The sequence below is a fragment of the Condylura cristata genome, unplaced genomic scaffold (genome assembly GCF_000260355.1).
Source record: "Condylura cristata isolate star-nosed mole 26May11 unplaced genomic scaffold, ConCri1.0 scaffold00005, whole genome shotgun sequence".
In the NCBI taxonomy this organism is placed as follows: Eukaryota; Metazoa; Chordata; class Mammalia; order Eulipotyphla; family Talpidae; genus Condylura; species Condylura cristata.
Genome location: NW_004567106.1, coordinates 42842498 through 42855038, shown reverse-complemented (window position 1 = coordinate 42855038; position 12541 = coordinate 42842498). Strand labels below are relative to the sequence as shown.

Here is a 12541-nt window from a genome sequence, read left to right as displayed (position 1 = left end):
GGGTTAAAGCACAGCACTAAGAAGCTTAAGCCACTTCCGCATGAGTTCGATTCCCACCTGCCCCGGAGGAGATCCACATGTTGAGGCAGACCTCTCCTGACCCGCCCACTGCTCCCCTCAGCAGTGTACTTGGTCAATCTGCCTGTTCTGCTCCCCACTTTGTCTCTGGTGAATCCTCTCACCCTCCGCATCTCTGGCCTGTATATCAGTTCTATATGAATAAATAAATAAATCTTTAAATATATATATATTAAAATATAATAATTTTGAATTCAATTGAATTGCCATTTTAGCTTACTTTTAGAGAAAAATAGCACTGCATTTCATAGGACGAGAAGAGAAAACTAACACTTATTGAGACGATAAAGTCTCAGTGTATTATTTTGTCTAAACATCCTCCGGTATGGTTTATATTTCTGTCTTATTGGTGAGAAGCTAAGTACTTTATGCTGTTCTGAATCCAATATTCTTTATTAATATTATTCTAATAAGAGTGTAAATAAACATGGTGCATGTAATAATAAAAACCTAAAGCAAAATTCAATTTAAATGAAACACTGGGGAACCAACTGAAGAAAAGGATTTTTGAAATGCAGGATGTGCCAGGAAACCTTCAAACAGGGCTCATCTTTTACCTTCACCTAAGCTGTCAGGCTAGAAGGAAAACCTATAAATGCAGTGAAGGTAGAAATGCCTTCAGTCAAAGTCTACACCTTGCTAGACATCACCAGCCCATGCTGGAGATAAACCTCATGAATATAAATGAATGTGGAAGGGTCTTTACCTATGGTGCATTTCTTATTAAGTATCAGAGAATTCATCCCAAATAGAGACTTTATGGATGTGGTGAACTTATTCAACCTCAAAGGATGCATAGCAGATTAAAAAAAAAAAAGACATGCATTTGGTAAATGTGAGATCTCATAGGCAGTCTTTATTCTTTATCTTAGTTAAACCTAAAGTTGCCAACATTGGGATGTTTAATATATTCTGGAAAATATAATAAAACTAATTTTCATACATAATGTGAAATGTTTCATTATTTCTAGAGCCTTTTATACCAATATTAGTAGAGAAAAAATTTTGGTTAAAAGATAAGATTTCTGTTGCCTACATTCATATTCTTAGTATTTTAATCAGCCTATAATAAGATAATTTAAGTTTTCATTCTGAATTATAACCATATAAATTTAATGTCTTCTTTTCCTTGAAACTATTTTCCTATTGCAAGGCAAAGTGTAAATTAAAAACAAACCCTCTCCCAAGACAATCCTACTCCTCACTATTAAAAAAAATGACATAATTTCTGGCAAATATTCATTCAATTCATTCATTCAAATTTTTCTACAAAAAAATAACCCACTAGAATCATATTTTTCACACTATACTACAACTTGACTTTAAAACTTAACTGCATGTAAGCCATGTCTTCTCTGGGAAGTAAATATAAATCATTATTTCAAAAAGCTAATATATCTGCGTAACTGAACCCTATTGATAAACAAAGGATATCAAATAAACATTTTGTATACTTTTAATGTATTTCTGGAAGATAAATTTTTAAAGAGAAAGGGGAAATAAGACAATCAGATAAGAATCTGTATACATACCTTTAGGTATGTGTGTGTGTGTGTGTATTTTTTGTTTTGATACTTATTGTCCTATTGCACTTCAGAAATATGTGTCATGCTTTTGTAAAAGCTTTTTGTATTTTTTAGCTCCTCTTTCTGGGGTTTAATTGACATAAATTTGTAGTATATTTAAAGTGTACATCATGATTTGACATAATATATATACACATTGCAATAAGATTCTCATATCCATTACCTCACATATTTATCCATTTTTGTGAACATATTTAAGTTCTACTCTCTTACATAATTCTTAAAGGTGTTTAAGTATGAACTGATTTAAAACATAATTTATTTTATTCTCAAATCATTCCAAACTGGTAAGTTTTAAATTCTGCCAGATAAGAAGGAAAATCATCTTCCTAGCTGAGAGAAGTATTTAAATAATTTTTATTACAAATATATTTTTCTTTCTTGACACAAAAACTAGAAAGTTGTATTTTAAAATTATAAATCAACTACTGTTGTGACCTTACTAACTTAAGGAGCAAAGTTACCTTAAGGCATCTTATTGATTATTAAAATTTTTTCTGTGTTCCAACTTCACCCCACTCTATAATAAATATCACTATGTCTATGATAAATAATACAGGGGGTTTTATTTTTAGACTTAATCATCAAAGAATAAATATAAGTAGCTATATTGCAGCGAGCTCTCCCACTGTCCGACGTTCTTTCAAATGTAGTCCTATGTAATTTGAGGAACATAATTTAAATCTGGAAAAGTAAGACTCCTTTTCAGAGAAATTGCTGTGCCAACCATGCCACAGTATTGCTAAAACTATAGAAATCCTCAAATACCTCAATTGCCTCAAAGATTTGGCTATAATTTTACATCAGGTAATTATTATACCAACCAGGAGAGATCTGGAGGCCAGATCTCTGGTATAACTGAAAAAGAGCACAGCTTTTAACTGTATAGACAGAAGCTTAACTTCAGTGAACCAAATATCACTCCTGAGACACTCAGTAGTTGATGAAGCTCTGGGATCCCATTAGGGTTATTTTCCTCCACCAACCTTGAGCCAGTTTTTCTACAAATTCGTGAAAGAATGAGCTTGTGCTAAAAGGAAAAGATTCCTACTGAATTTTTAATAAGTACAAGATAGCTTATTAAAATCAATGAAACTTTCACAAAATGATTTTTCATATCTCTGGGTTCTTTCTTTTCCTTTCTTTCAAATCAGACTAAACATTTATTTCATTTGCTTATAAATATTTGGATTTCTAAAAAAAAAAATTAACTTCACTTTTGTTTTCATCTAACTGTGAGAGAAATTAAGACTAATGTAGAGTAAAATTCAAATATGTTGGAATTTAAAATAAAGCCCGAAAAGAAATAAACAGTCTGAGTCATATCTCACATTCATTTAGGTTAATGTAGAAGAATTACTTATTAATTACTTATTATTATTACTTTAAAACTAGTAATTAAGAGAAAAATACTACTAGTGTTATTCTTATTTGGATAGAAGGTTCTTTTAGTACATGACAATTCTGTCTTCTGCAATATAAATTTTTATTTTAAGAATAGTCTAAAGCAGATAGATGCCTAAAAGGAATCATCATATGCATCATTTATAACCTTAACTTGCTTTGGTTTAATTGGGATAAATGGAACAAGTAAAATACCAATGAACCAGTGTGAAACTTTCTTGTATGAGTCAAGAAATATTGCTGGTTAATTTATGATGGTCCGATATTATTAAGAACTGCCTCAAAAGTTATGTATCTGTTTCTTGATGACTAATTTGTTAAAATAAGACAAGTAGGCATTTCCTAAACATTCTTATCCCAAGTATATTTCAAACTGGGATGGTTCAACATAATCATCCTGACATGGTACATAAGTACTAAAATAACAGAAAACTGAAAAACAGAAGATCTTAAATTTAGAGCCAGACACACAGTTGGCCTTAGGCAAAGCTCTTACCTCTGTGTATCCAGTTTCTTCCATTTTAGGCAAGTTATTTATGTGAATTGCAATGACCAAGTTAGACATGACTGAAATTAATTCAAAAGAGAATAAGAGAATAAAAATATAAAGCATTTTTGTTCCAATTTCTACAAATAAAAGATCCACTATAAATCCTATCTCCTTTCTTTAAAAAATGTTAGATTCATACAGTTCATAATTCTTTTCATTTTATAAGTACTTTAAATGTGAAAACACCATTAAACTATGGTAATATATCTTTTATAATTCCCTGTTTCCTTATTTCAAGATAAATTAACTTTGATTCCCCACCTTGTTTTAAGACTAAAGACTATCATGTAGTAAACACACACATAGTAGTAATTAAATTTATCCTCCTACAGCAAAACCATAACTGTGATTAGGTTGTCTAACTTACCTTATATTCATATCTAAAATCTGTATTACTTTTACTTCAGAATTATTTATTATTGCATATTCCTTATTAAAAATAAAATATTATACTCTATAAAGCTTTGACTTAATATTCTGACTCTCAATGATTCTAATTTTTTTAAGGTGGGACATCCTGGGAGCTGTCATTGGTACCGAATGTGGAACAATAGAATCAGGTTTATCAATGGTCTTCCTTAAAGATGGAGAGAGGAAATTATGTACTCCATACATGGATACTACTGGTTATGGGAATCTAAGGTTTTACTTCGTTATGGGTAGGTACATTCTGAAAAAATTTTGTTAAGCTAGGGCATATTTTAGGCCAGCACCTATTACTAAGTATGTAAGATTATTGTCTAGAATATAAAAATGAAAATTTATGAACAATGAATTTATACTGCTGAGCATAATCTCATACCTGCTTTAGAGCATATCTATACTGTAAGAGATCTTGTCTTGGTATACCCTGACCAAGCCTAAAGACATGGTGCCATGATTTCTTCCCCTACGTCCCCTTCAGTGATCATAGCTGAAAACACAATAGGAGAGAAACTAAAAACAAAGTTGTCCTTTTGTCCAAAGCTTCTAGTATCCCAAAAAACAATCACCAAAGTGATTCATTTGTTTTTAAGGATAGCTCATCATTGCATAACTTTCTTGTTGTGGGAAGCTAAGAATGAAATAAGATTATAGTACTTTAAAATACTTCCTACTTTCTAATGCGTTAGCAATTATATTAATAAAAATGTACTAAGATGTATTTTTCTTCAAACTATTACAGAGAAAATAAATACTCACAAGTTTGAAAAAATACCCAGACAGGAATTAGGGAGTTGAAATATGTGACCTCTCAAATTTAGCACTTTAGTCAACAAGAGCCACAGTTATGTATTCTGAAAGTCTTTCCAGAAATGTGAGCAGATGTCACATGATTTCTTTGTTGCAAGAATGGAAAAGCACAGGCAACACCTGGAAGTGGAAAAGGAAATAAACATTGTCCACCTTTGAACTTACTAACAAAGTTGTCAGGTCACCAGGACAAACAGGCCTCCTGAGTCTAGGCCTTAGCAATGGCTATTTATTTTCCTCACATTCCTCACTTCCTACACTCATAATGTCATGGTCAACCGCAGGTTTTATCATGCTCTCAACACATTACCTGTGTGATGCTACCTCATTTTCAGTGATCTGTTTGAGATTAAGCAAGTTATGGATATAAGATATAATAAAATATTTTTCCTACATTGAGTACCTTCAGCTTGTCTCTGAAATGATTTATATATGTAAAGATCATTTCCTTTTAAAGACCCATTTCCTTTGAATTTGAATTCAAACTGGTTCTCATTTTATTAAAAGTGACTACTGGGAAGCCTTAAGTCTCCCCAACCCCCCACCCAAAAGAGGTTGTAAGAAATATTCAGTCTGATTTAGGTATTTTCCCATTTGGTGTGGTATATTTCCAAATATATAATGTTATATATTTGAATTTGTTATGATCCATAGTGAATCAACCTAATTAACTGATTATGAGAGGTTAAGTCATTTTAATTTTTTTCTGGAATAGAGCATATTATTAATAAATGAATTAAAATAATAGTGACTATTAGAGAAATATTAATTTGAATGAGCCCAAATGGGATCATTTTAGGCTAACTGAAACAATGGAAGCAACTGAAGTTCACGCTCTATTGACTGTGGGGATTATAAGAATGGTTTTGGAAGAGGACACAGAATTTTCTCCTGGCTTACTAAATGAACAGTCAAATGTCAAATGTAAAAAAAAAAAAAAAAAGAACAAGTATAGAGTAGAATGTTCTTGTATTAGTGATGTTGGGATTGAGGCCTCCAGAAGGCCATTTAAAAGCCAGTATTTTACTTGGGGACTCCATCAGGTTTGAAAAGTCACCGGCATACAAGTATTTACTGGACTGCTTGAAATTGCTATGTTCTTCCAAGCAAAGGCAGAGTAAGTTAAAGGACATGAAAGTTTCTTAGGTAGAACTCTCATTCAGAGGTGAGCAGAAAGAAAGGAAGCAAAGAATGCTTTGAAAAGACAAAGAGATGCAGAAGGAAGGTGTCATTCTACACAAAAGGAAGGACAGTGGTTCAGGGTTACAGTGACAAAGTTGACCAGCTATGTAGGGAATGCCACAGAGAGAGGTCAGCCAGGATGAGGGCTGACAGGCCACTCACTGGTAATGTTTTTGAGAGAGCATTCCCAATGATGTGGTGACCAGGAGGCTGCAGTACATATAGTAAAGAGACATCACTATTCCTTCAAGAAGTTTGCCAATAGGCCCTCCCTGGTGGCGCAGCGGGTTAAAGCACTGCACTAAGAAGCTTAAGCCACTTCTGCATGAGTTCAATCCCCGCCTGCCCCGGAGGAGATTCACATGGAGTGGCAGACCTCTCCTGACCCGCCCGCTGCTCCCCTCAGCAGTGTACTTCATAGATTTGCCTGTTCTGCTCTCCACTCTGTCCCTGGTGAATCCTCTCACCCTCCACATCTCTGGTCTGTACCCCAGTTCGGTATGAAGAAATAAATAAATATTTTTTTTTAAAAAGTTTGCCAGTAAACAATAAAAGAAAGGGGACTTGGATCATGAGGAGAACAAAGTGCCTAGCAAATGTTATTAGGATAGGATAAGATAGATGGGATAGGAAGGGGTGGGATGGGATGGGACGGGACAGGACAGGATGGTAGGATAAGACTTTAAAACTTCAGCAACTGATAGAAAAGAAAGTAATATGAGAAGACATGAGACATGATAATGATTTATAAGTAATCATCCTAGTGAGCATCACACATTAGGAAAATCAGTTAATCTAGACCAGATGACTAGATTAACTAGTCCCTTCCTTCTAGACCTTTTTGTGTATTTTTCTTGGTTTCATCCCTTGGTTCATATCAATCTACTGTGATTGCCATATCTAAATAATTTGTTACACTTTTCAAAGCTCAAAATCTGTTTCTGTCACTCATGCATTTATTCAACACAAATTTACTGAGCACTGTCCTTAGAACCTGAATGCAATGAACAAATAAAAGCAACCAAACATATATCAATCATTTAGTAAATATATAAATATTTAAGAAATAATAACTGAGCATTTCCAATATACCCAGATTCTTTTCCCCTCGATTCTGAGGGCAGTTATAGGAGCACCAAATACCTACTGCTCATCATCATCCTTTCACAGAAAGTAGTCTTGTTTTCCTGGTTAAATGACAGTTTTTGAGTTCCCCTTCTAGCCCAGTGACCTGCACATGGTAAATAACAAAAACTCTTTATTGCTATAGACAGGTATATTTAAAAACTTACAATTGAACTTAAAGTATTTAAAAACTGACTATCCATTTATTTTTCACTGAAATCTTCTGTACCTTAATTGCTGTACAAAATGCCCCTTGCGTCCTTCCTTTCCACAGTACATCAAAGCCTATGAAGCTGAAGAAGAATCCATACCCTTTTGCAGGAGCTGCTGTCACTGATACTCCACAGAACTGATAAATTGCCCCCAGAGGGATCTTTCAGATAGTCTGTCATCATTTAAAAGTCTTGGCTTCTTTTGGACTTCCTTCTGTCACTCTGGGCTGAATGAGGCTCCCACATGTATTTCAGTTCTCTCTATAAAGCAGGTGCCATTTATGAACTGTTCTTAAGAGAGCGGAGAGGATTTACAGGGAACAAATTAATAAAATTAGACAGTCTTGATGGTTCTGTTTCCTGTGTCTTTGGTTATGGTTCTTTAAATCCGTAATGCCTGTGACCTCTCACATTTTTTCTCTTTTTTGGTTAGTTTTTTAATATGTGCTTAGTAGGTAAGTTACATTCTTAAAGGGAGAATTTCATATAGATCTTTTCCACCAGAAATAGTCCTCACTATTTATAGTTTTCATAACATTAAAGTAGTAGTGAAATGCTAAAAAATCCAATAGCAGATAGCAGAATCATAAGATTTTCTCTACAGATTGTTGTCCTTACACTAAATATCTATTAGAATGTATCCACTTTATCACTATATCTGCCTTTTCTATTCAAAATTCAAATTACTTAGTTCAGTAAATATTTATTATATGCCAAGTTACATATGTCTAGCAGATGTAATACACCAAATTTCAATGTTTTATAACTATTGTCATCAAAGATATTTCTTTTATCGTCATCTTGTACTGTTAAGTTCTAGCTTTATTACTTAAAATCATCAGTAATCTGTCTTCAGGAGCAAACCCTAATTATCCATACTGAGTTTGAACCAGGTATTTACAAAAATTGATTCTTTTTCATTTACTTATAGAAATGGTATCGATCAGTTTGTTGATTTTTCTAGATTTACTCTCAGGAAGTAGTAACGTTGTTCTAGAGTTTTGAGTTACTTTGTTGTCATTATAGAAATATAAAAATTAATATTGATGCTGGTTGATTTAAGACTGGAGATTTTTTTGAAGTAAAATAAAATTGAAAAGTTAATATTATAAATTTTGGATCTTTGGAATAGAATATTTGGCAAGAAACCCACCTACATAAATTACTCCATTAGGATTATTAGAATAATAATGGGTAAGAAATCCATCCTAGTTATATATATAATTCCTTAAAACCCAAGTTATACATACAATAGACAGAAATCAGCAATAGTAAGGACACTAGCCAATTGTATTAGTAAAAAGAATAAAAGGTAAAAGTGTTAAAATATGTAACATCAGCTTCTGGCTCTTTACCAGTTTGTTTGTTGTCAAATTTTAGTGTCAGCCACCAGCTCTGTTACTCAGTTTCATTATCATGATGTTCTTAATTCCCTCTCACTTCTTTGTATATGTATATGATTATGTGTATATATCTATGTATGTATATATGTATGTAACATCATTGTTACTTTTGTACAATGTTTGATGTCTCCTCTCAAATGTAGTCCCTATAAAATTCCCACCACCAAGTCACCCAAGAACCATTACCATTGTCCTTGTGCTCTTCCCACCCCCTTTTTTGATCCCTCTTATTTGATCTCCTTCTCCTGCATAATCTCTCTGGTTTATAACTATTTATAATCAAAACTGCTAGTTTGTTTGTTTTTACTTATTATTATTTTTTTCTGATCCCTTATTTGGTTCCCCAAATAAGTGAAACCAATAAATATTTTTCTTATTCCTTCTGACTTATTTCACTGAGCATAATCCCCTCCAGTGCCATCCATGCTGCTGTGAATGGCATGAGTTTATCTTTTTTGATTGCCAAATAGTATTCCATTATAAATACATATCACATCTTCTTGATCTAGTCATCTATTTTGGGACATTTAGGTTGTTTCCATATCTTACCTATTGTAAATAGAACTTCAATAAACATAGTGGTGCAAACATCCCTTTGAATTAATGTTTTTGTGTTCTTTGGGTAGATGTATAGGAGTGGAATTGCTGGGTCATATGGTAGCTCCATTTTTAGCAGTTTAAGGAACCTTCATGCAGCTTCCCATCTGTACCAATTGAACCAGTTTGCACTCCCACCAGCAATGTATGAGAGTTCTTCTCTCTACATCCTTGCCAGCATTTGTTGTTGCCATATTTTTAATGTGTAGCATTCTCAGTGATGAAGATAGTATCTCATTTTGGTTTTGACTTGCATTTCTCTAATTATAAATGATAGTGAACATTTTTTCATATACTTGTTGGTCATTTGCATTTCCTCTTTGGAAAAATGTCTTTAACTCTTCTGACCATTTTTGACTGTATTGTTTACTTTGTTTTTGTTGAGTCATGTGAGTGCACCTCTTTCTTCTGATATCCCATTATTTCATCTGACTGTCGAATGATAGGGAATAAACTGCTTAATATATCTTCCAACAATCAAATGAGGTACTGAAAGTAAAGTTGTAAACTAATCTACATTTAAAATATCAATTCCAATTTCATGGTAGTGCTATTTACAATAGCCACACTATAGAAACAACCGAAATGCTCAAAGGTAGATAAGTGGATTAACGCACACACGTGCATACATACACACAATGGAATGTTAATCAGCTATATTAAAAAAATGTAAACTTGCCATTTGCAACAAATAGAGGGAAAATATGCTAGGCAAAATAAGTCAGAGAGAGACAAATGTTAGATGGTATCATTTATATGTGGAATATAGAGAAGTAATACAAAGGGTTAGATAAAACCAAACCAATAACAAACTTTGGAATCTAACTATAAAATTGGGGTTACTAGAGATGGGAGGGAGAATTGGGTAGCCAAGTGTGGAACGTTACCAGTGGAATGTGGTGGAAGTCTATGGATGCTTTGATGATGGGTGTTATGTGGTAACATACACCGAAAAAGTGTGACCCTATACCTCTAAATCATACATTGTTATAAACCAATGTTACCTCAATAAAGTGAAATAAAATAATATTCTGATACCAAATATGGGCTAAAATATTATAGATTGTACATTTAACCATTTAAATAAAACCTTCAGACAATTTTGACTTAGTGAGACACCACACTTTTTTTAAAAACCATATTCAATAGCTTCTGAATATTGTCCATAATGACTTCAAAGTCATTAATAATATTAGTTTATTAGAAAATAGAGCTAAAATGTGGGCATTCAGTCACTGCTTATTGCAATGACTATTATATGAGTAGTCTTACTAAGCAAATAGTTTGCCCTTCACAAATGTCATGTCTTGATCTTTAGCATGGACTATCTGAACTATCTTCATAAACTATTTCCTTGAGTCCAATTACCTTTGTTTAGGGGGCATTCTTAAGTAACATCTAGATACTTTTATTTTGTATTCTGAAGTTTAATGCTATATTTGATATGTAGTTGACACTGAATGCAAGTTGATACAGAAAACTTAAAATTTTTTCGTTTATGCAGGAGGAATTTGTGATCCTGGAGATTCTCATGAAAATGATATCATCCTATATGCAAAGACTGAAGGAAGAAAAGAGCATATTACACTGGATACCCTTTCCTATTCCTCATATAAGGTACACATATCAAGCCATACACCAAATCACCCCACTCTCAATACCCTAGACAAACTCAGGTTAAAACCTTAAATGCCATGCTAGAGATAAAGAACGATCTCTCTGGAAGCCCAGAAAGTTGCCATATTTCTTTAAATGTGACATAGAGATTTTAACATCACATATTTTTCTGCTACAAGCAACATAAGGTTTGTCAAGAATAAATTAAGACTCAGAGACAATAAAGCAGAGCTCAATATCCTCACTGACAGCTATTCTTGTCCCCAAGAAAGCCCTAAAAGTGGCCCTAAAAGCCTCACACACTTCCACTCAGGTATAAGAGTTTCTATCCAGCATTTTGAGAGTTCCTAGGCAAAATATGTTATTATTACCTTTGCTTTTTTCTTTTGTAATTAGAGCATGTTGACCTTCTTTACCACAGGTGCTGGTTCTGCAGGTGTTAGAAACATCTTCAAGATTATGTGTGATGTTTATCATATAGGGTAGAATATTTTTTCTAGCAGTAGATTTAGTTTTCTGAAACTACATTCACACAGTCATATTGGTTGACCTCTCCACTGTAGGCAATTTAAAGATTTTGAACACAGTCACCTAATAGCACATAGGTTAGAATAGGGAACAACCAGAGACAATATCCAGCACTTTCCTCATGTGAAGGTCACCCAAATTATACCATTTAGGATTTTGTATTGTTTTTCCAGGCATGTCTAGATAGGGTGGTACCTGCGCCAGTCATCTGCATACCTCAGAAGGAATTACTTATGTAAATTATCGTGTATTGACTCTTCAGCTGTGTTTCTGTTTAGAGGCCTAATTTCAGAATACCTAGCCTGGCAAACCATTAGTACTATATGAATGTATGGTAAAGAAGAATGATGATAAAGTATAAATGTCAAGTGCCTTTTCTTTGTGTTAATATAGATAAAATGAATACACACGCTTTGATAACTTTTAAAGACCCCATGCCAATTTATCTTCATGCAGGGAGAGCCTGATTCATGACAGAGATTACTGCTTGCTTTAAAAAAGAGAAATTCTGAGTGACTAAAACAAATGCCCTCCCTGAGGGTAGCCTCTTCCACATGAAACAATAAATGGAACACATAGGGTGTTGCTTGGTACTTGATAAATGGCAGCTATATGTACATAGTGGTTGCAAAACTGAATCTAGGAGAGTTCACTGACAGAGGATTAGGAATGACTTGGGTTTCCTTTTAACCTTTTAAAGGTTCCATCTTTAGTTTCTGTGGTCATCAATCCTGAACTTCAGACTCCTGCTACCAAATTTTGTCTCAAGCAAAAGACCCATCAAGGACATAATAAAAATGTCTGGGCTGTGGACTTTTTCCATGTCTTACCTGTACTCCCTTCTACAATGTCACACATGATACAGTTTTCTATTAATCTTGGATGTGGAACTCATCAACCTGGTAACAGGTGGGAAATCCTATTTTGTAAGTATGTAAACTTAACATAATTAATTAAAAATGAACATATGGATTGTAGTAATTTCTCAATAGTTTCTCCACTGTATTAAATATATGTATATTAATA

General features: G+C 33.5%; 1 protein-coding gene across 1 annotated transcript in view; it reads left to right on the top strand.

The window, feature by feature from the left end:
• Window positions 1–12541, top strand: part of RELN (reelin) — a 399660-nt gene that overhangs the window by 240100 nt on the left and 147019 nt on the right. Inside the window, exons 12-14 of the mRNA XM_004677158.2 lie at window positions 4126–4277; window positions 10875–10987; window positions 12216–12424. Coding sequence (XP_004677215.1) covers window positions 4126–4277; window positions 10875–10987; window positions 12216–12424 — 474 coding nt within the window. The remainder of the gene's footprint in view (window positions 1–4125; window positions 4278–10874; window positions 10988–12215; window positions 12425–12541) is intronic.